The sequence below is a fragment of the Leucoraja erinacea genome, chromosome 8 (assembly GCF_028641065.1).
Source record: "Leucoraja erinacea ecotype New England chromosome 8, Leri_hhj_1, whole genome shotgun sequence".
In the NCBI taxonomy this organism is placed as follows: domain Eukaryota; kingdom Metazoa; phylum Chordata; class Chondrichthyes; order Rajiformes; family Rajidae; genus Leucoraja; species Leucoraja erinaceus.
Window position 1 is genome coordinate 33,545,383 of NC_073384.1, and position 27,165 is coordinate 33,572,547.

At 45.6% G+C, this 27,165-nt stretch overlaps 2 protein-coding genes across 2 annotated transcripts; both read left to right on the forward strand.

Moving 5' to 3' along the window:
* Positions 1-212: 212 nt before the first annotated feature.
* On the forward strand, positions 213-3,271 carry LOC129699530 (protein PET117 homolog, mitochondrial). The gene is made up of 2 exons (XM_055639410.1): positions 213-736; positions 3,013-3,271. The coding sequence occupies exons 1-2, from the start codon at positions 641-643 to the stop codon at positions 3,175-3,177; spliced, it is 261 nt and encodes an 86-aa protein (XP_055495385.1). The 5' UTR covers positions 213-640; the 3' UTR covers positions 3,178-3,271.
* kat14 (lysine acetyltransferase 14) lies at positions 3,193-26,053 on the forward strand. The gene is made up of 10 exons (XM_055639409.1): positions 3,193-3,600; positions 5,668-5,789; positions 8,499-8,620; positions 12,374-12,555; positions 16,495-16,911; positions 17,616-18,184; positions 19,296-19,429; positions 21,308-21,483; positions 23,595-23,785; positions 25,591-26,053. Exons 1-10 carry the CDS (start codon positions 3,336-3,338, stop codon positions 25,762-25,764), a joined length of 2,352 nt encoding a protein of 783 aa, XP_055495384.1. The 5' UTR covers positions 3,193-3,335; the 3' UTR covers positions 25,765-26,053.
* The last annotated feature ends 1,112 nt before the right edge of the window (positions 26,054-27,165 follow it).

A 27,165-nucleotide genomic window follows, 5' to 3' on the forward strand; every position in this document is an offset into this window, starting at 1 on the left:
AAGAATTGACAAGGGAGTTGCGGAGGGAGCGGTCTTTGCGGAAGGCAGACATAGGGGGAGATGGGAAGATGTGGCGAGTGGTGGGGTCACGTTGGAGGTGGCGGAAATGGCGGAGGATTATTTGTTGTATTTGCCGGCTGGTGGGGTGAAAGGTGAGGACTAGGGGGACTCTGCCCTTGGTGCGAGTGGGAGGATGGGGAGAGCAGTGTTGCGGGGTATGGATGAGACCCTGGTGCGAGCCTCATCTATGGTGGCGGAGGAGAATCCCCGTTCCCTGAGGAACGAGGACATGCTACACAAAAATGCTGGAGAAACTCAGCGGGTGCAGCAGCATCTATGGGGTACACAGAAATGCTGGAGAAACACCTAACTACATGTTGATTGAACCACTGCATTGCTGTCCACCATCTCCTTGTTGCATTGTAACTTCTTGTTAATAAATAACTCTATTCTCCCGGCCGCGGGCCGCTATAACCACGCCCAGTTACACGCCCTCTCGCTTGGCTGCGCCTGTGCTCCTCGCTCGGCTACTCGCGCCTGGCATCGGGTTCTCGGCGCTCGGCTGCGCGGGCCTCGGTCGCCATGGTGACGGGCCGGGTCTTCACCCTCCTCCTCCTCCTCCTCCTCCCCAGGCCGCAGGATGTCGGCGGCGTCCAAGGTGGCGCTCGGGGTTTCCGCCATATTGACAGCGGGGACGGTGGCCGGGGTGCACCTCCAGCAGAAGCTGGAGAGGGAGGTGGGTGGTGTGTCGGCCGGGCGGGACTGGAGCCAACGGGGAGCGAGGCCCGTGGCCCCGGGCTGAGGGCGGGAAGATGCAGAGGAGGAGACGGTTAGGGCACGTGACCAGGCGCCGGGGGGGGGGGGGGAGCAGTTCCCGGATCACGTGGGGCCACAGAGCGCGAGGCCCCGGAGCCCGTGGCCCCTGTCACGTGGGGGCCCTGTAGCCCAAAGATCTTATATAGCCTTTGCTATAAGATCTTTGCTGTAGCCTTTGCCTCGGTCACGTGGGGGTGCAGTAGCCTTTGCCCCTGTCACGTGTGGGCGCTGTAGCCTTTGCCCCTGTCACGTGGGGGTGCTGTAGACTTTGCCCCTGTCACGTGGGCGCCCTGTTGCATCGTTACGGTTGGTCTCTGAGTGCGCGTGCCCAAGGTCGCATGGGGCACCCTTGAGGCTGCAGCCTGATATTAATAGACAATAGGCGCAGGAGTAGGCCATTCGGCCCTTCGAGCCAGCACTGCCATTCAATGTGATCATGGCTGATCATCCCCAATCAGTACCCAGTTCCTGCCTTCTCCTCATATCCCCTGACTCTGCTATCTTTAAGAGCTCTATCTAGCTCTCTCTTGAAAGCATCCAGAGAACTTGCCTGCACTGCCCGCTGAGGCAGAGAATTCCACAGACTCACAACTCTCTGTGTGAAAAAGTGTTTCCTCATCTCCATTCTAAATGGTTTACCACCTATCCTTAAATTATGGCCCCTGGTTCTGGACTCCCCCAACATCGGGAATATGTTTCCTGCCTCTAACGTGTCCCCTTTGTAATCTTATATGTTTCAATAAGATCTCCTCTCATCCTAAATTCCAGAGTATACAAGCCCAGCCGTTCTATTCTCTCAGCGGCGCCTTCTCATGTTAAGTGTTTGCTGCATGTTTTATTGCAATCCCTCCCCCTGCAACAAAAAATAAATCGTGTGGAATTTGATAATGAGGACTTGTCATTTACCTCCTCTGCTACATGGAACAGTACAGCACAGGAGCCGGCCCTTCAGCCTCAATATCACAATGCCAAAATATAATAAAAAGGTTCTGCAGATACTGGTTTATCGTAAAGATAGACACAAAGTGCTGGAGTAACTCAGTGGGTCAGGCAGCATCTCTGGAGAATATGGCTAGGTGAATTTTTGGGTTGGGACCCTTTAGCCTGATGCCAAGATAAATTAATCTGCTGATCCATATTCCATTTAACACCAGTATATCTATGTTCCGATCTAAATGCCTCTTGAACACCTATCATATCTGTCTCCACCATCACCCCAGGTAGGGTGTTCCAGACACCCACCACCCTCTGTGTAAAAAAAAACCTTGCCCCACACATCTCCTTTAAAGTTCTGCCACTCTCACCTAAAAAGATTTGACCTTTACTCTTTGACATATTGTACTGATTCATGTTGTAGTTTTAGTGATTAGTTGGAAGCCAATTTATTTGAATTGGAAAAGCTAAACTTAATTTGAGAAAATTGGTTTTCACATTTCACATGTTGAGGGTTGTGAGTCTGTTCTGCATAATGTGAGTTGGGGGAACTGCAACTGCTGGAATCTTAAGCAAAACACAAAGTGCTGGAGGAACTCAGTAGGTCAGGCAGTATCTGTGGAGGGAATGAACAGGCGACGCTTCGGGTTGGGACCCTTCTTCAGGTGCAGCAGTTTGTGTGATTGGAGACACATGTTTATTGACTCCCATCAGTCTGAAGAAGGATGCTGACCCAAAACATCGTCTGTCCATTCCCTCCAGAGATGTTGTTGACCCGCTGAGTTCCTCCAGCACTTTGTGTTTCACTCATGTACTGATCAGTCTGCATTTGCTGTTCCTTGCATCTTCTTCTGGTCTCTGTTTTGTATTTAATGTCAGAGAATCATTTACTAACAGAAAAACCGTAGACAAAACATAATCAGCCAGTTTAAGAAAGTTGAAGTGAATAATACCTTCTCAGGACTTTGACTTTAAACCATGAGTTGTTTGAGAATCTGGGATGTTCTCACCTCAAGCTTTGTCTTAAGTAATCAATGCAACCTTTTACATTAGGTGACGTCTCGACTTGGGACCCTTGTGCAGGCTGAAAAATAGTCACGACATGAAACATCACCTGTCCTTGATGTTGCCTGACCTGCTGAGTTACTCCAGTACTTTGTGTCTTTCTTTGCAAACCACCATCTGCTGTTCCTTGTTTCTTAACCTTTTACATTGCTCTCCTGAATGTTGCCATAAGCCTAAATCATTTTTTGTCTTCTGTAGAGACTGCGAGAAGGGGTTTACAGAGATCTTGATCGACAAGAACGCAAAAAGGAGAATATTCGGATCCTGGAAGAACAGATTATTCTGACAAAGAAGCTGGAAGCAGATCGACTTAAACAAAGTACCTTGGTTTCTGGCAGTTCTCAACAAACCGGAAATCAGTAACCAGTTCATTTTTCTAACGTGGATTGATGACTTTCGATGTTTAATTGATGAAGAATATTTTCCCCGACATAATAAAAATAATTTAACAAATTAATACAGATGTATAAAGCTGCTCCCTAGCTGTTGGATGAATCTACCTGTGCCAAACATTTTGTAAGATGGAAGATAATGGGGAGACTAAATGTTTAACGACTCGCCAAATGGATGAATGCACAAGAATGGCTGCCTCTGAAGGCTTGGAGGAAGGAGAGATTGAAGGGGAAACGTTGTTGATCGTGGAATCTGAGGACCAGGCCTCAGTGGACCTTTCCCACGATCAGAGTGGCGATTCTTTGAACAGCGAACTTGGCGATGAAGGGGATGTGTCCTGGGTGGAAGAGTTATCCTATTATTGTGACAAATGCCTGAAGTGGATACCAGCAAGTATGTGTGTTGTTGCTGAATGGCTGTAAAATACGGGGTTTAATCGTCATGGCTAGTCAAAGAATCATGCTGCATTTAAGCAGGCCCTTAGGCCCAACTTGACCACACCGACCAACATGCCCCATCTACACTAGTCCCACCTGTCAACGTTTAGCCAATGTCCTCTAAACCTTTCCTATCCATGTACCTGTCTAAATGTTTCTTAAATGTTGCATTGTATCTGCCTCAAATTGCCTCCTCCGACAACTCATTCCATATACCCATCACCTTTGTGTCAAAAAGTTGCCCCTCAGGTTCCAATCAATCTTGCCCACCTCACCTTAAACCTGGTGAGTCTGTGGCATTCTCTGCCTCAGAGGGCAGTGGAGGCAGGTTCTCTGGCAGCTTTCAAGAGAAAGCTAGATAGGGCTCTTAAAAATAACGGAGTCAGGGGATATGGGGAGAAGGCAGGAACGGAGTACTGATTGGGGATGATCAGCCATGATCACATTGAATGGCGGTGCTGGCTCGAAGGACCGAATGGCCTACTTCTGCACCTATTGTCTATGGTTCTCGATTTTCCTACTCTGGGGAAAAGACTCCAGAGTAGGGGAGTCAGTCTGAAGAAGGGACCCGATCCGGATCCCTTAATGATTAAATGTTCTCCAAAGATGCTGCCTGACCCGCTGAGTTACTCGAGCACTTTGTCTCTTTGCCTGTAAAAATTATGTATTTTGTTAGTGCAAGGTACGAATTTCCATTGCAGTCTGCTATTCTTTATTAGTGTCACATGTACCATCAATTATTGGCTGCTAAATTGCACCAAGTGTGTGGGGAGTGGATGAGAAAGTGGGAGAACATAGAGCTAGTATGAACGAGTGATCGATGGTTGGCGTGGACTTGTGGGCCGAAGAGCCTGTTTCCGTGCTGTATCTTTCAATCAGTCAATATCTAGTCCTTTCGCCACAATATTCTTTGTTCTTGTGAAAGTGAGATTATATGACCCATAAATTGTACAGTGATTTAAAAAAAGATAACTGGAAGGGATGTATCACCTTGTGAAGGTTGCCACATTGTTTGAAATGCCTGACTGAATGTCCAATGTGATGTAAACCAAGTAGACATGTGCTCGCTTCGGCAGCACATATACTAAAATTAGACATTAGCTCTTACTGTTTTCCCTCTGTATATCAGTGGCATAATACTGAAATAAACATTATGCCATCTGATTTCTTGACAACTCCATGCCTTGAGTTTGCAAACTCTGATAGGTCAGTGCAGTGCCATTGTCACCATTGGTTACCAATGTAACTAACAGATTAGTTGCCAGAGTAGTGTGGGTTAAAAATAAATGTGAAAAATAAAGTCTGAAAGACAGCAAAACAGTATTGCTGTCTTTCAGACTGACCTTCTTGAGCTAGCTAGGATGTGCCCTGTACTTTTTCATTCAATGGTTCTTTATTGTCCCGTATAACAAGTACAGTGAAATATATTTTTTGCATAGAGTTCAGTGAGATTATTGCCATACATAAGTAAATTAACTGATTAAGTACAGAATGCACAGAAACAGCCTACTGAATCCATATGCCAGGTTTTGGCACAATTTTCAAAGTCCCAGCTGCAGATAGCCATAAAGGCCCATTGCAGCTGTCGCCTCCATCTGGTTGCCCGCAAACCGTCGTCCCTCTTCCCGCCCGGCCAGCTTCACTCTTCATCCACGGGGGCGCCTCCTGTAACCGACCTTGAGGGTGTGGAAAGTAAGACCCCAGTTCTTCTTACTGGCCCTTTGTCCAGCATCCATCATTGTCACCAACTCCTTCCACTCCGGTTACTGGGTAGGAGGGGGTGAGCAGGAGATGCATCTCAGATGGCTTCCACTCCAGGTAGAGTTCCCAGTTCTGCGGCTGGAGAGCTAGGCTTGCTGCCGGGGTATGGAGGTTTGCCCGCAGCCCTTCAGGAGCATCTGTCCCCATTCTTTGGACTTGGAATATTCTATTACTGTGTCAAAGTGGTTGTTTTTTTCCACTTAGCTTATTGATAGTCACATCCTTGCTTATGTTTTGGCAACCCGCCCTCTTTTCTTTCCAGCTCAGTTGAGGGGAGAGCACCCCAGTTATGTGCGAGGTGATAACTTCTTCCGATTTACTTGTTCGGACTGCGCCGAAGATCAGAAGGAGCACTACGAGAGACTTAAACTCACGTGGCAGCAGGTAAGTGTGTGCACAAAGTCCCTACGTGGGTTGGTTTCATCTCCTGAATGAAATCTCCAGATTTTTTGCATGTTTGGTCTCATTTCTCTATTTTTTTCTTTATCTGCAATGTTCTATCTTATGTATGATGCTCAAACAGGGAAGGTGATGTAAAAACAAGAAACCTAAAGGGCCTGTCCCTAATTTGCGAGTTTAGAAGAGTTTGCGCTGGACTCAAACTCGCAGCATGGTCGGCACGTGATCCTAGGAGGTCTATTGAACTCTCCTTCATGCTCGAGAGACGTTCCCGCATACTCGAGGCCTCAGTTTGGTCGAGGAGTATTTATTTCTTAGCATGCTGAAAATTGTGAATGAGTAAAAATTGGGCGGCATGGAAAAAAATCGATATTTTTTTTACTCGTAAGTTTAGGCAAAGTAGGTCGTAGTAGGTCGCCATGTTATTCGTAGGAAATCAAAGACAATCGAAGGTGTCGAAGGTAATCGAAGGTAATCAAAGGTAGACGTAGATAGTGTTAGTATAGTCAAAGGTAGTTGAAGGTGGTCGTCTTCACTCCCCTATTCGGTGACCAATTTTCCCGAAGCTAGTCGAAGCTAGTCTTCAACGTAGTTGAATGAGATCGAAGGATGTCTTCTACATAGTCGAAGGAGGTTCTCGACATAGTCGAAGGAGGTCGTAGGAGGTGTTCTATTTTGGCGATACAAGACCATGCCACTTTTTTAAACTCCTAAACTCTTCTAAACTTGCAATTTAGGTCCCCGCAGTGGGCCAGGCCCTTTAGGCCACTTCGCTTCACATTTGTTGTTTGAAATCAAGGAAGAAACAGCAGGTCATTTAATCTAATCAAACCGTTAACGTGGTTTAATGAAAGGAAAATCACATCAGACAAATTTGGAAAAGTTCTTTGAGGATAAAACAATCAGAGTTCATTGAGGGGAACCTATGTATGTGGTGTAACTGTATTTTCATAAGAGGAGTGGGGAATGTGGTAGAGCAGAGGAATCCAGGAATACACTGTTCCTGAAAGTAATAATAATAATAATAAATTTTATTTATTGGGCGCCTTTCAGACATCTCAAGGACACCTTACATAGATTAACAGGAATATAAACATATAATCAGAATAAAATAAATAATAAAGACATCACAGAAACACAAATTAAAAACAGAATTCAGTCCAAAAACAAAAAATCAAAAACACAATGTGAAGAGAGAGCAACGGCAGCTAAAGCGCGCCAGCGTCCACTCTCCCTTCACGGCAGCCATCTTGGACAAAGACTAACAGGATTACCATACAGACAAAAAATCATCCCCCCAACAATGGATACCACTGTGGGGGAAGGCACAATGTCCAGTCCCCAACCCCAAGTTCACCCCAAAGTCAGGCCTATTGAGGCCACCGCAATTGCCTCTACGGAGGCCCGATGTTCCTGGCCGTTCTCACCGGGTGGTGTTGCCCCGGCGCCGGGAGAGTCCTCTCAGCGGCTGGGCCACCTGGAACGGCCGCTTTCTAGCTGGAGACCGCAGCTTCCAAAGCCGACAAGGCCGCGCCGGTTTGGAGCTCCCAGGCTCCCGATGTTGAAATCGGCGTCGCCCGCTCTGCTCCGCAGACCCGCAGCCCGGAGGTGTTGAACACGGCGGTCACAGCTCACAGCTCCAGTGCGTCGATCCAGCGCAGCGACCCAGGCAAGGCATCGCCCGCTCCGCTCCACGATAGCGTCACCGAGGCCGAGGTGCTGGGCGGTCCCCGCCAGGAAACGGCGCTCCAAGCCCGCTGGTAGGCCACGAGGACGGGTCGACGGGCAGCCTGGAGAAAAAGCTGCCTCACCGAGCAGGTAGGGACCTAGAAGTAAAATTGACCCCTACCCCCCACATTAAAAAGTCCATATCTCCAAACATCACTAAACAGGACTCACTAAAAACTTTTTTTTAAAAAAGCGAATTAAAACGGACGGCTGTTGGCTAGCAGCCATTCCCCAAGATGGCTCCTCCCACTGATCAGTGGCGTTATAGAGTGATAAAGAAGGCTTTTCGTACATTGGCCTTCATCAGTCAGGGTACGGAGTATACAAGTTGAGATGTTATGTGTAAGAAAGAACTGCAGATGCTGGTTTAAATCGAAGGTAGACACAAAATGTTGGAGTAACCCGCTGAGTTACTCCAGCATTTTGTGTCTACCTTGAGATGTTATGTGACAGTTGTACAAGGTGTTGGTAAGGCTACATTGGAGTATTGTGCTCAATTTTGGTCACCCTGCTCAACGAAAGACGTAATTAAGCTAGAAAGAGTGCAGAGAAGATTTACGCGATACACCACTATTGTATCTGCTTCTATCACCACCCCTGACAGCAAGTTCCAGGCCCCCACCACACTCTCTGTAAAAACTTGCCCGCACATCTCCTTTAAACTTCTCCCCCTCTCACCTTAAAGCTATGTTCTCTAGTCATTGACATTTCTACCCTGGGTTCTGACTGTCTACCCTATATATGCCTCTGCCCTATCTGTGTTGTACTATTCTCCAGCACTCCAGACTTGATGGGCTGAATGGCCTAATACTGCTCCAATCACTTATGATTCTGTGTTTGGTTGTAAAGGACTTTTGAGTTCATCTTGAGTTCATAACAGGTGGTATGTAAGTATAATTCTTGTTTTACACGGACCCCCATGTGTTGTAGCCGTATTTGATTTGAGTCTTTACTCCTTTTGTTTAGGTTGTGATGTTGGCCATGTATAATTTATCATTGGAAGGGACTGGTCGCCAAGGCTACTTCCGTTGGAAGGAGGATATTTGTGCTTTTATTGACAAACACTGGGCATTCTTACTGGGAAATAGGTAAAGTACCTACCCCTCAGCCCATAGAAGGCTTGTTGCCTGAAAACATTGTACATTTGGTGATGTTATGAGAATTGAGACACAAGGAATTGCAGATTCTGGTTTACAAAAAAAGACACAAAGTGTTGGAGTAAATCTTTGATTAGTAACGGTGTCAAAGGTTACAGGAAGATGCCAGGGGAATGGGGTTGGGAGGAAAGATAGATCAACCAAGATTGAATGGCGTAGCAGACACTGTGGGCTGAATAGCTTCATTCTGCTCCTTAGTCTTATGAACTAATCACGCAGTGGGTCAGGCACCATCTTTTTGAGTTTAGTTTATAGATACAGCCTGGAAACAGGCCCTATGACCCACTGAGTCCACGCTGACCACGTTCACACTAGTTCTATGTTATTCCAATTTCCTCATCCACTCCCTACACACTTGGGGCAAATCACAGAGGGCCGATTAGCCTGCAAATCAGCACGTCTTTAGGACATGGGAGGAAACCACAGCACCCGGAGAAAACCCATGTGGTCGCAGGGAGAATGTGCAAATTCCACGCAGACAGTACCTGAGGGCAGGATTGAACCTGGATCTCTGGTGCTCTGTGGCAGTGGCAGTGGCTCTACGAGAAAATGGATAGGTGGGGTTTCGGGTGAAATGATGTGTCCCGGCCAGAAACGTCACCTATCCACATTCTCCAGAGATGGTGCCGGCCCTGCTGAGTTACTCCAGCGCTTTGTGTCTTTTGTTATGAGAATTGAGTTGTGCTGGAACAGGAACAGCATGGTGTTTCAAATCTCTTTAATGTTTTCATTGGTTTGAAGCAATATTGTATCTATGCAAACAAAGCTTTTCCAACTCACCAATAGTCGAACAGCACAGTTGTGGAGGTGGATCGTAAGTAAATCTGAAAACATCTTGACAAAACAACCAATTGCCAATGCTATTATAAATAAGGCCATGAGATTTTTAATTTCTAATTGCACGGAAAGATGGTGCTGCATTTCACTACCTAATGCAAAGGATAGCTTTTAAGGCACCCTTAGTTTGAATTTAGTTATAATTTTGAGATCAAGCATGGAAGCAGGCCCTTTGGCCCACCGTATCCATACCGACAGTCGATCGTCCGTTCATACTGTTTCTATATCATCCCACTTTCTTATCCACTTCCTACACAGCAGTAATTTAGAGAGGCCAATAGAGCTACAAACCCACATGTCTTTGAGGTATGGAAAGAAACTGAATCATCTGGAAGAAATCCACACGGTCACAGGGAGAATGTGCAAACTCCTCACAGGCAGCACCTGAGGTCAGGATCGAACCTGGGTCTCTGGTACTGTGAGGCTGAGGTTGAGAGGGAAAAATAGATCAACCATGATCAAATGCCAGGTTAGACTCGATGGGCCGAATGGCCTAATTCTGCTCTTATGTCTTATGATAAATAGAATGGCAGAGCAAAGTACAGATGGGAACAAGAGTCAAAGGGCCAGGGTGTTTAATTGTCATTTGTACCGAAAACAGAACAATGAAATTCTTACTTACAGCAGCACAACAGGTCTGTACACACAGTACTCATAGATATCACAATAAACAAAAGAAAGTTCAATAAATTAAAAAAAACGGACTGAACGGAATGAACTGGACATGTATAATAATTAAGGAGATGGAACAAAGGAGCAAGACATGAGATAAGCTGTGCCCTGATAACTGCCTTTCCAAAACCTCACTGAAACTAGAGTTCAATCCTTTGACTGAGAGACTGTGAGAGTGGTGCTATGTTTTAGCATACAGTGATTAAAACAACAAAAATGAGAGGGATGAGAGGATATTGACGCCATGCACTGCCAATTTCTTTGTGGTATTTTTCCTAGTAAATGATCCTCAATAAAAGCTGGCCTTTCCTTACGCAGGGATAAAGGGAGGGATGTTTGGGTGTAGTTACGGCATCAGAAGATGTTGTTATGGAAAGACACAAAGTGTGACCCGGCTGCACAGACAGGGTTGGTGAATGGAAAGCACCATTAAGTAAAGTCCATAAGTTCGTAACTTAATAAGTTATAGGAGCAAAATTAAGCCATTCTGCCCATCGACTACTCCACCTCTATCATTCAATCATGACTGATCTATATTTCCCTCTCAACCCCATTTCAGCATCTGCAGCAGGATATATACGATGTCCACAGAGTGGGGCACAGATGACATAGTGGCTCCGAAATCGACCAGAAGCTAAATGGCAGTCACCTACCTTGATTACAGCCATCGTTTCTTCTTCCAGTAATTTATACGGGAATATATTGCAGCCAATTGCTTTCATATAATAGGCATTTCCCTCATTCCCCTCTTTCTGCTTAACAGCGTTCTTCTCCTCTTGGGCCTAGTGTCTTTTATAAATATCTATCCATCTCCCTATTATTTCCATCAATTTTAAAGTTACACTTTACCACTCCAACTATTACTAACAACACTTCCATGGCAAATATTAATTGTGCTCCCATCTCGCCAACCCATTTATTTTTTACACATCAGTAGGGCAGATATAACTTATAACACTTCTTGTCTTGTCAATTACCATTCAATTGATCAGCGAGATTATCATAAAGATTTACCAGACATTGGCCATCTGTACTTTTTTATTTCCACTTTTGCTGGCGATCCCAGTTGAACAATGGGATCTTCTACCTTTTCCCGGTATCTCTTGGTGTTTTTTTTATCACCTTTGCAGTGTTCTTTCTTATCTACATCTTTCCTGGACCACCTGTTTCTTTTCCTCAGGCCTCCCTCTATTAGTAGGATCAGATTTCTCTGATCGACTACTGCTGCCTCCCATATTCTTCTCTCAAGTCTGTAAAACAAAAGTTAGATTTCCACGGACAATGTCTTATAATATTCTATACACAGTTTGCACGCACCGGTTTTACTCCGTCTACAAACCTCAAAGTCATTTTTCAATTTCTATATTGCACTTTATGGCACCTGCTTCAATTTATCCTCCACGCCCAGCGTGAATAAATTTATCTTTCCCGCATCTTGCCTCAACCCTAATAGGTATCTGGCCAGTAAACAAGGTTGCCCAGAGCTCTCCCTTCTCTCGGTTGCCCTCCCGTCCCCTTTTCAGTTAAGACTATTTTATCATTTCCTTTTATTTCCCCCTATATTAGTTCGAATCCCGTTACAATTCGGACCCTGTCGACTACACCAATTAGTTTATTTTTCTCATGCGTACCGAGGTACAGTGAAAAGCTTTTTTGTTTTGTCAGTGAAAAGACTATACATGATCACAATCAAGCCAGCCACAGTATAGATACTGGATAAAGGGAATAATATTTAGTGCAAGATAAAGTCTGATAAAAGATAGTCCGAGGGTCTCCAGTGAGGTAGATGGTAGCTAGTTGGTGATAGGATGGTTCAGTTGCCTGATAACACCTGGGAAGAAACTGTCTCTGAATCTGGAGGTGTGCGTTTTCACACTTCCATACCTCTTGCCTGATGGGAGAGGGGAGAAATGGGAATGTCTGGGGTGAGACTGGTCCTCGATTATGCAGGTGGCCTTGCCGAGCCAGCGTGAAGTGTAGATGGAGTCAATAGAAGGGAGGTTAGTCTGTGTGATGGTCTGCGCTACATCCACAACTCTGCAATTTCTTGTGGTCTTGGATGGAACTGTTGCCAAACCTTGCTGTGATGTATCCCGATAAAGAAGTTGGTGAGGGTTGCTGGGGACATGCCAAATTGTATTTTTTCCCTTTCCTCACGCACTCTCTGCCTTTCAGGAAGAAGACGTCAACCTGGTGGAGTACTGTGGCTGGCTGCCTCTCCGTGGGCAGCCCTGTGTATTTCCGCTCGGGTGCTCAGCAGTTTGGTGAACCAGGCTGGTGGAAGCTGGTGCACAACAAGCCTCCTATCCTGAGGCCAGAAGGGGAGAGGCCGTCAAGCACCTCACTGAAGGCCAGAGGTGGGCTCGACTCTTGTATAGGCACGATGTTGTTGGCAAACCAGAATGTATCTCCAGCATTTCAATAAAGGACACAAAGTGCTGGAGTAACTCAGCGGGTTAAGCAGCATCTCTGGAGAATGTGGACAGGTGACGTCTCGGGTCAAGACCCTTCTTCAGACTGTCTAACAAAGGGTCCCAACATCTTCGTGTTCTCCAGAGGTGCTCTCTGACTTGCTGAGTTTGTATATTGATGTATATTGTAAATAGCTGTGGTCCCAGCACTGAGCCATGCGGTACCCCACTAGTCACTGCCTGCCATTCTGAAAGGGACCTTAATTCCTACTCTTTGTTTCTTGCCTGCCAACCAATTTTCTATCCATGTCAGTACCTCACCTACCATGTGCCCTAATTTTTCGCACTAATCTCCTATGTAGGACCTGATTAAATGCTTTCTGAAAGTCCAGGTACACCACATCCACTGGCTCTCCCTGGTCCATTTTCCTAGTTACGTCCTCTCCCTGTGACCATGTGGGTTTCCTCCCACAGACGTGCAGGTTTGTAGGTGAATTGGCCTCTGTAAAATTCTCCCTTGCGCATTGGGGGGAATGAAAAAGTGTGATTGATGGTTGCCATGCACTAGGGCCGACGGGCCTGTTTCCATTCTGTATTAGTTTCGTTTAGAGATACAGCAAGGAAACATGCCCTTTGGCCCACGGAATCCGGGCCAACCAATTATCATCCGTACACTAGCTCTATCCTACATACTAGGAACAATTTACAGAAAAAATTAACCTACAAACCCGCACATATTTGGAGCACCCGCAGAAAACCCATGTGGTCACAGGGAGAACGTACAAACTCCGTATAGACAGCACCATGAAGAATCATGCCAGTGTCTCTGGCGCTGTAAGGCAGCAACTGTAAGGCTGCGTCACTGTGCTGCCCTTAAAATCTTTCAATCAAAATCAATAACAATGTATTGTAATAGTTTGATGAACTATCTGGTTATTAAAAAATAGTTCACATCATAAATATTTATGATTGCTAAGCTTCTGAACCGTTGGAGAGAACCTCGATTTTGATATGTTATGAAATACTTCTTCATTGTACATTACAAAGTTCCACAGTGGGATCTCATGAACCCTAATTTGGGCTGTGCATGCATACTATTTATGAAAGGGGAGTTTACACAAAATGTCTGTCCCCTGTGTCTCCATAAATACAGCTGTTACAGGTTTCCCTCCCATCACACTGTGGAAGTACATTGCAAATCATTTGAGTATTCTTTAATTGTCTTTAAAACTCAATTTTTGGTCGAAGATAAAAGAAAGTTCAGCCCTGCAAGGCAATCAGAGGTGTATTACAAAATTATTAACTTGTAACTTAGAGCCTAACAAACTACTCTGACATAGAACAGAACAGGAATGGGCCCAGTGACCCACAATGTTTGCCAAGATAAATGAATCTCCTCTGCATGCACATGTTCTGTATCCTTCTATTCCCTGCATATCCATGTGCCTATAAGTTCAATTCAATTCAATTCAACTTTAATGTAATCGCACAAATACAAGTATCAGTACAACGAAATGCAGTTTTGCGTCAGTCCGTAGTAGTTGTACATAAAGAGAAAAAAAAAACAAGAAAAAAATAGAAAGAGAGAAGATACAGAATAATCAGGAAATACAGAATGATTAAACAAAGGGGGACGGAGGGACCAGAGAAATCTATCGTCGGGACTCCGAGTTCAGCAGTGTGATTGTGTTGTTATAGAAGCTTTTCCTCATCCTGCTGGTACGTGACCTGAGGCTCCTGTACCGCCTCCCTGCTTCATAAAACCACAATAGTATCTTCTTCCATCACCACCATCGGCAGCACCCACCACACTGCTTAAAAAAAAATGTTGACCCACACATCTCAAAATTTGACCTACACCAGGGGTGGCAGAGTGGCGCAGCGGTAGAGTTGCTGCTTTACAGCGCCAAAGACCCGGGTTTGATCCTGTCTACGGGTGCTGTCTGTACAGAGTTTGTATGTTCTCCCTGTGACTGCGTGAGTTTTCTCCGGGTGCTCCGGTTTCTTCCCACATTCCAAGGTGATACAGATTTGTAGATTAATTGGCTTTGGTAAAATTGTGAAAATGTCCCTAGTGTGTAGGATAATGTTAGTGTACAGGGATTGCTGGTCATAAGTTCATGGTTGACGTGGACTCGGTGGGCCAAAAAGCCTGTTTCCACGCTATATCTCTAAACTAAATCTAAAATTAAAGCTACAAAATCTACATCTCCTTTAAACACAAGATCACTAACCTCGAGGAAAAAGTTAGGTAGATCCTGTTTGCCTTTATTTTACATGGGTATAATTTAGATATGTTTTCAAGTTCCGGGTAATTTCTATTTTTAAATATTTAATTTTTTTTGGAGAGTTTTTAAATGATAGTGTTGACAGTGAAAAGGGCTTTAGGCAACAATGAATAGCGTGTTGTGAGGGATAGGGCGGGCTGAACACAATCCAAACCTTCATCTCCACCCCAGATGCCTCAAGACCATTTAATTAATTTAATTAATTAGCGTTACCTTCAATTACCTTATGATTCTATTTACTATTATCCCTTTAGCTTGCCCAGCAATATCCTTTCGTTGATTTAGCAGTTCCTTGTACTTAGTTGAATTAAGTATTAAGTACATTTATATAAGTATTTCTATCGGCATCTTGTCTGTCCTTGTATGGGATCATTTAGTAAATGTCTCTTGTCACACTACACTATTCCACTTTTCTTACCTTATTCCTCAAATGTCCAGTTTGTGCACTGCATTAGACTTCCCGCCACCCATGTACTCAGCCACTTTCCCCGTTCCAGACTGTTGGCTGATTTAGAGAGGTTGTCCTTGTATTTACTCCACGGATTTTTTTAATACGGGAAGTGAAAAAGCTGGACTGCTGGAGGTTGCAGGGAGACCTGATAGAAGTATATAAAATTATGAGAGGCATAGATAGGGTAGAAAGTCAGAACCTTTTTCCCAGGATGGAAATGTCAAAGCCTTGGCATAGCTGAGAGGGCCAAAGTTTAAAGAAGATGTGCGAGGCATGTTTTTCACACCGAGGGTGGTGGGTGCCTGGAACGCACTGGCAGGGTGAGGAGTTGGTCTGATATGGATCGAGCATAATCCAGACCTTGATCTCCACCCTAGCTTTAAGACTTTCTAATTCATTACTTTAGGAATAGCTTCAATGACCTTATGATTCTTTCGCTATTATCCTTTCAGCAGGTGATTGTTGTATTTAACGGGGAATTTTGAACAATGAAAGGATTGTGGATATCAGAGTGGATGTAGAAAGGATGCTTCCACTAGTGGGAGCGTCTAGGACCATAGGGCACAGCCTCAGATAAGGCGGAATTTCTTTAGCTAGAGAGTGGTGTATCTGCAGAATTCATTGCCACAGATGGCTGTGGAGGCGACATCATTGGGTATTTTAAAAGCAGAGATTGATAGGTTCTTGATTAGAAAGGACGTCAATCCTGACTACAGTGCTGACTGTACGGAGTTTGTACAGTACGTTCTTCCCGCGACCTGTGTGGGATTTCTCTGGGAGCTCCTGTTTCCTCTCACACTCCAAATATGTTCATGTTTGTAGGCTAATTGGCTTCTGTAAAATTGGAAATGGTCCCCAGTAGGTGTAGGACGGTGCTAGTGTACGGGGATCGCTGGTTAGCCGAAGGGCCTGTTTCCGCACTGTATCTCTAAACTAAACTAAACCACAAGACATAGGAGCAGAATTATGCCATTCGGCTGATTAAGTCTGCTCTGCCGAACGGCCTGTACCTGTACTGTTCTGTTCTATGCTTCTCCACTTGTGCACTGCCGGTGTGTAGTACACAAAAGCACTCCAGCGGTAGGGGAGGCTACCCTTCAGTGAGGTGTTGTAGGAGCTGACATACTCTGTTGCTTCACTCTGCAGCTGTCAGGCCACCATTGGATCCCATCATCACGGTGGAAGGGCTTCGTAAGCGGGCGAGCCGCAACCCTGTGGAGTCGGCCATGGAGCTGAAGGAGAAGCGCTCGCGCACACAGGAGGCCAAGGACATCCGACGCGCTCAGAAGGAGGCGGCCGGCTTCGCGGACCGCAGCACCTCGTCCACCCCGGTCAAGCTGAGTGGTCGCGGGCGCAGGGCTGAGCTGGTGCTGGAGAAAGGCGAGGTGATCGACTTCTCTTCCCTCAGCTCCTCGGACCGCACTCCCCTCACCAGCCCTTCCCCCTCCCCCCCATTGGACTTCTCTGCACCCGGAACGCCGCTCTCTCACTCAGCCACTCCCAGCCTTCTATCAGAAGCAGACCTCATTCCCGACGCCATGCCGCCTCAGGCACTCTTCCACGGTAAGGACTTGCTGGGTGATGGTAACTCGCATGTTAGTAACCTGCTGACACCACCGTGTGACACCACACTCTGTGGCAGGAGACGCTCTCTTCCAAGTGAACTGTTTACTTGGCCTTGCATTTGTTTCCACTTTTTTGGGTGTATGGAATGAGCTGCCAGAGGGGGTAGTTGTGGCAATGACTATAACAGCATTTAATAGGAACCCAATGGGCAACTTTTTCACACGGTGTGATGGGTATATGGAACGAGCTGCCAGAGGAAGTAGTTGAGGCGGCTACTCTCACAGCATTTGATAGGGTGGTGGGAGTATGGATTGAGCTGCCTGAGGGAGTATTTGAGACAAATACCATAAAGGCAGTCGAGGACGGGCCAGCGGAGAGTGCCGGACACGCTGCCGAGAACAAAGGGGAACATTTGGACATTTCATATTTGGATATGAAAGGTTTATATGGATATGGGCCAAATGGGACTAGCTTACTGGGGCATCTTGGTCAGCACAGGGGAGTTGGGTGAAGAGCCTGGTTTTGTGCTGCATGATTCGATGATTCTAAGAGTAAAGGATTCCCAGGAAGACGGGGCAATATTTCCGTTGGGGGTGAAGCACCGTGTCCAAAAGTGATTGTCTTTAAGTGTTGTAAAGCAAGATTGGATGCGATGCAAAGGTTTACTATGTAAACCAGTATATTTTCTCTACTTGCTTCAGATGATGAGGAGGGTGATCCGGACAGCGTCATTGACCCCGGGATAGAGTACGTGCCCCCTGCCAACGCGCCCACTGGCGCCCCCATAGTTGGCAGGAAGAAAGTGAAGGCACCCGAGCAGATCAAGCGAGAGGCTGAGGAGGAGGAAGAAGAGAGAGTGGAGAAGGTGGAGGGTGACGTAGAGGAGCCGGAGGAGGGCATGGAGATGTCGCAGGGCAGGGCTCGCGAGCGGAAGAAGGGGCCAGCGGAGAGGGAGGAGCATACAACCGTTCCCAAGTACACGGCCCTCAGCCTGTACGAGGAGAAGTTGCTGCTGCGGCGGCTCGAATCCTGTCCCCATGCCCTGGCCCTGAGCGTCGAGGCCAAGAGGCTGCGCCGCAAGCTGCTGGTGAGGCAGTCCAAGCGGGAACGGGGGCTGCCCCTCTTCGATCTGGATCAGGCCGTGGAAGCTGCAGTGTCACTGGTCGGTGAGGTGTACCGAGCAAAGGAGGGAAACCACATAGGCTCACCAGTGGGCATCGGCGCCTTCCGCACCACCAGTCAGGAATTACGCATCTTGGACCGCTACCAGGTGAGCATAATCACAAACCCCACATCTATCTAAATAATGCTCAAGGTGCTGGGGTTACTCAGCAACTCAGGCAGCAGCGCTGGAGAACGTGGATAGGCTACATTTTGAAGCAGAGCCCTTGTGGATGGAAGGTGAAAGAAAGTTGGAAGGGGGAGGGGCAAGACAAAGCCTGCCTTTTGAGGGGAGAGGGAGGGTATTTGATAGGCAGGTGGATGGACAGAGCCCAGAGATGAAAGCACAAAAGGTGTGAGATAGGGATAGAAACATAGAAATTAGGAAACATAGAAGAGTTGTGAATTGTCCTTTCAATTTGTTTCATGATGATTGTCTGCGCTTGTTGTGGCCGTTATATAGGAGTCCACACCTGGAACAGCGGATACAGTAGATGAGGTTGGAGGAGGTGTATGTGGACCTCTGCCTAACCTGAAAGGACAGTTGGGGTTTCTGGACGGAGTCAAGGGAGGAGGTATAGGGGACAGGTATTGCATCTCCTGCGGTTGCAGGAGAAGGTACCTGGGGAGGGGATGATTTTGGTGGGAAGGGATGAGTGAACCAGGGAGTTGCAGAGGGAATGGTCTGCGGAAAGTTGAAAGGGGTGGAGATGAGAAGATGTGACTAGTGGTGGGATCCCACTGTCAGAGTATTTGGGGTCGAGACCCTTCTTCAGACTTGTGTAGTAGGGAGAGAAAACTGGAAGAGTGAGATGGGGGCAGGACAAAGCCTGGCAATGATATAACTGATAAGTAATATCAGTGTGTCTGAAGAAGGGTCCCGACCCAAAATATCACCTATCTATGTTCTGTAGCGTTGCTGCCTGATCTGCTGATCTCCAGCAGTTTGTGTCTTTTTTTCTAGAACTTTATTCCTTGGAGCACAGAAAGCTGAAAGGTGATTTTGTAGAGGTGTCTCGAGGAATAGATAGTGAATGCCCAGAGTAGGGGAATGAACAACATAAAGGTTGGTCAGGAAACCAAGTGATAGGTCCATACAAGTGAGTGTTGTGGGGGAGAAAGTCGAGATGATAAAGCCTGGAGTGGGGTGAATTAATGGGTGTGTATTTGTGTGCGGGGGTTACTGTTTTATTGTGTTGCTGACTGTTGCCTCTTTGCAGATTTCGTTATCTCACATGAAAGGATATCAGGAGCAAAGGATAACGTTTCTGCACCGGTTGACTGGATCGGGAGACCTAATGAACCAGAGCATCATCAGCCCCTATACGTCACGCGTGCTCAAACCATACATCAGGTAAGTGTTCCTCTAACCTTACTTTAATTTAGAGATACAGCAGGGAATCAGGCCCTTCGGCCTACCGAGTCCGCGCCAACCAGCAACCCTGCACATTAACAAAATACTACACACACTCTAGGGACAATCTTACATTTATACCAAGCCAATTTACTGGAGTGTGGGAGGAAACCGAAGATCTCGGAGAAGAGCAGGTGCTGCAAGCACTGTAAGTCAGCAACTCTGCCACTGCTGCACCTCTGACCCTATAATCTAAAAGAGTGATTAGTAAGGGTGTCAGGGGTTATAAGGAATGGTATTCAGAGGGAACGATAGATCAGCCATGATTGAATGATGGATTAATGGGCTGAATGGCCTAATTCTGCTCGTATTACGTATGAACTCCTGTCTTTAGTGATTGATTTATTTTATTGAGAAATATAAACTAGGGCTTTGGCTGTAAAGATCCCACATGGGATGGAGGACAGTTTCCCACTTTCTCAGCTACTATGAGGGATAGGGACTTAAGATACATGGAAAATCTACAGCTGTTCTCCTTGGAACAGTGAAGTTCCATTCTGACCGAATAAAGGTTTTCAAAAAAAGGAGGCATTTTGATAGAATGTGAAAAGGAACATGGTTTCCTCTGGCAAACGTCAGTAACCAGGAGTCGTTGATATATAATTATTGGTCAAGTCGAGGAGTGATGTTTGCAAGGTTGCAGCCCGCTAGTGTTGAGTTTAATCTCATGTTTTACGAGGTACAGCGGTTGTCGCATGCTAACCAGTTAGCGGAAAGACAATGCATGATTATTATCGAGCCATCCAGTGAAGAGCATAGTTAAAATAAGAAATGTTGCTTTTGGAGTAGAGATTTCAAAGAGTGGAATGATGGTGAAGCGTGATTAATAAAATAAATCAATCACTAATGACAGGAGGATTGCAGATCCACTTCTGTGACTAGCACCCGGAGTCATCAAGCTAGGCGCTATCTTGGATCATGGATGGAAAAATGTGCACAGCATTTTGTCCAGAGGATGGAATGGTATCCACGTGTTGTGTTTCTGTAAACCTAAACTGAACTGCTAGTTGATGAGGTTAGCATTTTCTAGAGAAGTTTTTGAAGATTGTAGTGAGGCTCTCTTTACCACTTACCCGGGTTCAATCAACACCTAGGATGCCGTCTGTGAAGTTTGCACATTCTCCCTGTGACCGCGTGGGTTTCCTCCGAGTGCTCTGGTTCCCTCCCACATTCCAAAGACGTGTGGGAATTGGCCCCTAGTGTGTAGAGAGTCAATGAGAGAGTGGGATAACATAGAACTAGTGGGAACGAGTGATCGATGGCCGCCGTGGACTTGGTGGACCGAAGGGTCTGTTTCCATGCTATATTTCTCATTCAGTCAATCTATGAAGGAATGGACTGATGTTAAAACTAAATTTATTTATTTCTCTTAAATTGAATGCTTTCATTCTTCCATCATTTTAACGGAGGAGAAGCAAATGGAATTTCGTTGCTCAGTTTTGTGCAATGACAATAAACATATTCTATTCTATTCTATTCTATATCAGATTAGTGCATGCGTGTCTATTGCTGGTTTTGTCGTTCATACCCAGCTGTGTTTACACCTTGTTGTTCAAGAAGGAACTGCAGATGCTGGAAAATCGAAGGTACACAAAAATGCTGGAGAAACTCAGCGGGTGCAGCAGCATCTATGCCCGAAACGTCACCTATTTCCTTCGCTCCATAGATGCTGCTGCACCCGCTGAGTTTCTCCAGCATTTTTGTGTACCTTTGTGTTTACACCTTTATCGTATTATGTAGACCTTCTCAGCTCGGCCAGCTGAAACCTTTGCAGGACCATTCTTTTCTAAACGGAGTTCTCTTATTTTGCGGCATTAGGCGTGACTTTGACTGCACACCTCCTAAACTCAAACTCCTGGCTGAAATCCGGGCCTACCCACATCGCAGCGAGCCTGACTGGGAGGCAGAGGCTGAAGCTCCCATTGATTACTGCTATGTCTGCCCTGGTTTTATCCCCACAATTAACTCCATGTGCCACGAGTTCTTCTGGCCAGGTATTTTAATTTTAAATAGCACTTTATTGTCAAATGTACCGAGACGCCGTGAAAATGTTTTGCATCTTTCCCCTCTCACCTTAAACCTATGCTCTCTTTTTTTATCCCCCTTCCCAGGGTAAAAGATTGAGGAGTAATCTTTGCAAGGTCACAGCCACTTAGAGGATGTAAAAATTTGCGTAACACTTTATCCATAGGTGACACATGCATTGAGGACGTGTCCATGTGTTATATGTTTTTGTAAATCTCAGCTGAATTGACAGTTGATGTTAATTGTTGAAGACTGTGGTGAAGCTTTCTTTGCCATTTACCCAGGTTCGGGTGTATCAGTTCCATTCTGACCTCGGATTACCCTGCAGATTCACCCTCATGATTTTATACACCTCTATAAGATCACCCCTCATTCTTCTGCGTGCCAAGGAATAAAGTCCTAGCCTGCTCTACAAGACGTTGACCGACACCTTCCCTCACGTCTGCCTGTTATTTACGTCCCCCTTTCTTTTGGAATGGAGGGATGCAGGGTTAATGCTGGGGATGAAGCCTGCCTGCCTCTGTTTATGTTTCTTACATTCTTGGGTTTCAGCAGAGAGGAAGCAAATTATATGTTGGCCTCTTATTACAAGACAGTAGGAGCACCAGAGCATGAATGCAGTGTCATTTACCCAGGGTCGAGGAATCAAGAACCAGTTTAACGTGAGAGATTTAATCTCTCGGTTTAACGTGAGAGATTTAATAGAAATTTGAGAGGCAACTTTTTTTCACGCAGAGGGTGTTGGGTATATGGAACAAGCTGCTAGAGGAGGTGGTTGAGGCAGGTACTATAACAACATTTAAAATACATTTAGACAGGTACATGGATAGGAAAGGTGTAGAAGGGTACAGGCCAAACGCGGGAAGGTGGGACTAACGATGATGGGGCATCTTGGTTGGCATGGACATGTTGGGCTGAAGGGCCTGTTTCCATGCTGTATATTTATATGACTAAGAATAAGAAAGTCTGGCACGGGGTTCGGTGAGGTTAGTTGGATTACTGTGTATTCTTTTTAGCCTTCAAACCAGATTTGCCTTGACAACGTTGAGACACCCGTTTACTGAACTGATTCCTGGGAAGAGGGACTGTGAGCAGGGATTGGGTAGAATGGGACTGTGTTCGATGAAGAGCAATAAATATCCCAGAGGCCTGGCAAGGTGGGTGATTGAAGAGGCATTTTCCCCCCAGCAGGATGTCATAGAACTTGGGGCATGGTTTCATATCATGTCAGATGTTTAGGAGTGTCTTGGTGAGAAATAGCTCTGCTTAAATCTCTGGAATCCTCCAGTCTACAGGTCTCTGGATGCTCTCCATGTATTTAACACAAATGTTTGGTGATGTTTTGTACATTTGAAAGCATTAAGGCGTGAATCAGAGAAAGTGGATGGAGGAGGAGGAGGTTAGTCCATATATGGAGCATCTATGGGGGGGGGGGGTGCAGCCATTCTGAAGAGCACAGATTATAATTGTCAGGGAGAGAGCTATTTTTCCATATTCTTCTGATGAGCACAGATAATTTTCAGGAAAAGACACAAATTGCTGGAGTAACTCATAGGGTCAGGCAGCATCTCTGGAGAACACGGATAGGTGGTATTTTGGGTTGGTACCCTTTGCCTTGTTTCTACATTTATAATTGTCGGGGACAGAGCTATTTTGCCAAGAGGTGCGGCAGCTTTAATTGTTATCGTAATAATGATCCAGAAGGAAAGTCTTCGGGGTGCTGGAAATATGGAATAAAAAGGTTATAATAGAAGCACTCATAGAATCATTGAGCCGCAGGGCATGGAAACAGGCCCTTTGGCCCACCTTGTTCTTGCCAACCAATTTGGCATTTTGGGCTAGTCCCGTTTTCCTAGCATAGCCCTCTAAACCTTTCCTATCCCGAAATCTGTCCAAATCAGCAGATCAGGTAGCAGCATCAGGAAAGAAATAGACAATGTTTTGACGAGTTGATGATTTTTCATAACTTGAGTATTTATATAACACATTTAAGTTCACCGACTTTTGTCTAAAACGTTCTGATGTCTCGCGTGTCCTTGCTCTGCCCGACTATCATGATCTTTGGTAACCCCCCCCACAGGCATTGACCTGTCCGAGTGCCTGCAGTACCCCGACTTCAGTGTCGTTGTTCTCTACAAGAAGGTTATTATTGGCTTTGGCTTCATGGTTCCTGACGTGAAATACAACCAGGCTTACATCTCCTTCCTGCTGGTGCACCCGGAGTGGAGGAGAGCTGGGATTGCAACCTTCATGATTTATCACCTCATTCAGGTAGGTTGCTGCTGGCTATCTGAGAGGGATCGTGGTTCGTGTTGGGTCTCCCCCACCCTCAAGCCCAACATCTGTCACTGTCAGAAAGGTTTAAAATATAAATTTAACTTCTATATAATATTTCTTAACAAAGTAAATTCAATTAGAATAACTCGCATGTGGACTAATCGATCACAGAGAATTTTTTTTATTTTTTATTTTTTTTTTTAATGTTTTGTTTATTTTATTAGAAGTTAATACAGCACAAAACAGTACAGTGGAACCTAATTTTAGATGCCAACTATGTAATACCGTAATCCATTCTATGTACAACCTCTAGTTTTATGTTATGAGAAGGAAATAACCAAGACAAGAAAAAGAAAACAATAGAAAGAGGAAAAAGTAGAAAAATAGATGGTAGAGAGTAGAGAAACGTGAAGTGTGTATATAAAAAATAAAAAAGAAAGAGAGAAAGTGGAAAGTAGAAATAGAAGAGAAGGCCCCTTAAAAGAGAATTTTTCAAATCTGTATTCGGAGATGTAGATCTATCCGCGTCATGAACTGAAATCAGCAATCTTTACGGTACCGCTGCATCACATGTTTCCAAAAAGTCGATGAAAGGAGACCAACTCCTTAAGAATTGGTCATATTTATCTATTAGTCGGAGTCTCATTTCACAGAGAATTTATCGGCTTGCACCCCTGACTGCGATATCTAGGCATCACATCGTTGAGTAGACTCTGCTGCTAACTTGGAGACACAAGAAACTGCAGATGCAGAAATTTTGAGCAAATCAAATGCTGAAGGAACTCAGCAGGTCAGGCAGCATCTGTGGAGGGAATGGACTGGTGATATTTCAGGTGAGAACCCTTCTTGAGAGTCATAGAGAAGGGGGGGGGGAGGGGGAGAAAGCTGGAAGAGAGAGGGAGATGGGGGGGGGGGCGTGCAAACTGAAGGAACAGCACCTCATATTCTGTTTGTTTAAGAAAGAACTGCAGATGCTGGAAAAATCGAAGGTAGACAAGGGTCTCGACCTGAAACTTCACCTATTCCTTCGCTCCACAGATGTGGCCTCACCCGCTGAGTTTCTCCAGCATTTTTGTCTACCTTCATATTACGCTTGGGTAGCTTACAACCCAACGGTATGAATATTGAATTCAGACAGTTTGATGAAGGGTCCCGACTCAAAGCACTGCCTGTCCATTGTCTCCACTGACATTGCCTGACCTGCTGAGTTCCTCCATCTCTGTCTACTTGGTTACAGCATAACTTCCCTTGCAGCCAGTTGTATTTTGGAGTCCCTGCTCTTGTGTGCTTGCCGTTCCTGAGAGGGACTCCTCTGAAATCCTGCCCCAATTGTTAGGGATATGAGGACAAGATAGAATGTGTTATGTCTGTGAGCTGTGTGACACATGGTTGAAACAGCAGTATGTCTACAAAAGTCCTCCGTCATCGCTTTACCTATCAATGGTCAGTTGTGTGAGCCTGCACTGCATATATCCGAGTGTTCCTGTAGTCCTGCTGCGTGCATCTCCCGCTACCCTTGTGCACATCCTCGTGTGCCCCGGTGTGTGTCTCTCTATTACCTCTATGTGTCCCAGTTACCCATGTGTGTGTATCTCTGTTACCCGTGTCCCGGTTACCGAGTGTGTGTCTATTATCACGTGTGCCTGATTACCCGTGTGTGTGTGTGTCTCTTGTTACCCATGTGTCCCATCCACATGTCCCAGTTACCATATGTGTCCCGGTTAGCCGCATGCGTATCTCTGTTACCCACATGTCCCAGTTACGGCGTGTGTCCCACTTACCAGTGCTCTCTTTTGCAGACCTGCATGGGCAAGGATGTGACCCTGCACGTCTCTGCCAGTAACTCTGCCATGCTCCTGTACCAGAAGTTTGGATTCAAGGCTGAAGAGTACATCTTGGATTTTTATGACAAGTACCACCCCTTGGATAGTAAGCAGTGCAAGCACGCATTTCTCCTCCGTCTGCGGAGATAATCTCGCAATCCAGCTGGTGCAGAGTGAGCAATGGAACAGATCATGTGCTCGAAGGAACAGTGCCCAACAAGTAGATGTTAACTTGCAAACGACAGACAACCAAGTGTGAACAAGGGTCAAAATACCGTCACATATTAAAGAAACTTTGTTTTGTAAGGCCATTCTGCTGAAAGAGTGAGCCGTTTTACACACACTTCACAGCAGGCTGCAGGAGGGAACAGCGGCCATTATCCCCATATAGAGCACTGCCGGCTTTTGAGGCAGAGCGAATAAAGGGAAATGCAAAGGAGCATGTGTGGGTTTTTTTGGGAGTTGGCATGAGAGAATGATTCTGGGTTTGCGTCGCCCGAGTGTGTCTAGTGTCAGCGGGATTATTGAAGTGGTGAGGAGTTGTAATTTGCCTGCAGCAGCTAACTTTATATGGTCATATGTCACCCATCATCGTACAACAAAATGGCAACATGGTGTGTGTAGCCAAGATGGACAGACCTGCCTGCTGTACCATCTCATGTAACTGTTGATAACTTCTAACCAAGCTGACCCAGTGAGAGCCAGAACAGTGAGCAGGAGAGGAAGGGGGTAAAGGGAGTCTGGATACATGCAACTTCAGGGTGTAGAGAAGATTTATGAGATGTTGCCAGGACTTAAGAGCCTGATCTACGGGGAGAGGTTTTTCTAGAACTTTATTCTTTACTTTAGATTTTGGAGATACTCTTCGGCCAACCAGCGATCACCCCATACACCAGCACTGTCCTACACACCAGGGACTATTTACAGAAGCAAAATAACTGACAAACCTGTACGTCGTTGGAGGAAAACCAGAGTAACTGGAGAAAACCCACGCAGTTATAGGGAGAACATACGAACTGTATATAGACAGCACCTGTACTCAGGATCGACCGGGTCTCTGGCACTGCACCATTCTTGGATCGCAGAAAGCTGAGGAGTGGTTTTATAGAGTCGATTAAATTATGAGGAGAATAGATACGGGTGAATGCCCACGGTGCAGGAATCAAGAATATAAAGTTTGGTCAGGAAACTTTGGAAGCATCACGTCTCTGCTGCACATTTGTCTGTCCACCTGGCCTTGTTGTTGACAGTGTGTTTCTGGGTAATGTAGAAGCCTCTCTTTGCCACCTTGTCAGGAGTTGGGTTGATCATCACTCGAACTCACTCTTATATTTTTATTTATTTTGGAAAATACTTAAACAAAGTTAATATGTTTTTTGAATAGATATGGATCAGCACCACATCATAGTAATTTGCCTTTTTTGTGAATTACAATACAAGTTGCTGGAAAAAGAGTTCTATAAAAAAGTATAAAATTCCTTGGATTTACATTCAGATTTTTCTCAAGAGAACTTGCCAAAAAACACGTCATTACATGATTAAAACTGGGAA

What these genes read in the sequence shown, in the direction of transcription:
- kat14 (XM_055639409.1), top strand. Translation starts at nt 3,336, where the DNA reads ATGGAAGATAATGGGGAGACTAAATGTTTAACGACTCGCCAAATGGAT. An exon ending in TTAAACTCACGTGGCAGCAG is followed by an intron (nt 5,790 to 8,498) that starts GTAAGTGTGTGC and finishes CCTTTTGTTTAG; the next exon opens with GTTGTGATGTTGGCCATGTA. An exon ending in CACCTCACTGAAGGCCAGAG is followed by an intron (nt 12,556 to 16,494) that starts GTGGGCTCGACT and finishes TTCACTCTGCAG; the next exon opens with CTGTCAGGCCACCATTGGAT.
- LOC129699530 (XM_055639410.1), top strand. Translation starts at nt 641, where the DNA reads ATGTCGGCGGCGTCCAAGGTGGCGCTCGGGGTTTCCGCCATATTGACA. An exon ending in AGCAGAAGCTGGAGAGGGAG is followed by an intron (nt 737 to 3,012) that starts GTGGGTGGTGTG and finishes TGTCTTCTGTAG; the next exon opens with AGACTGCGAGAAGGGGTTTA.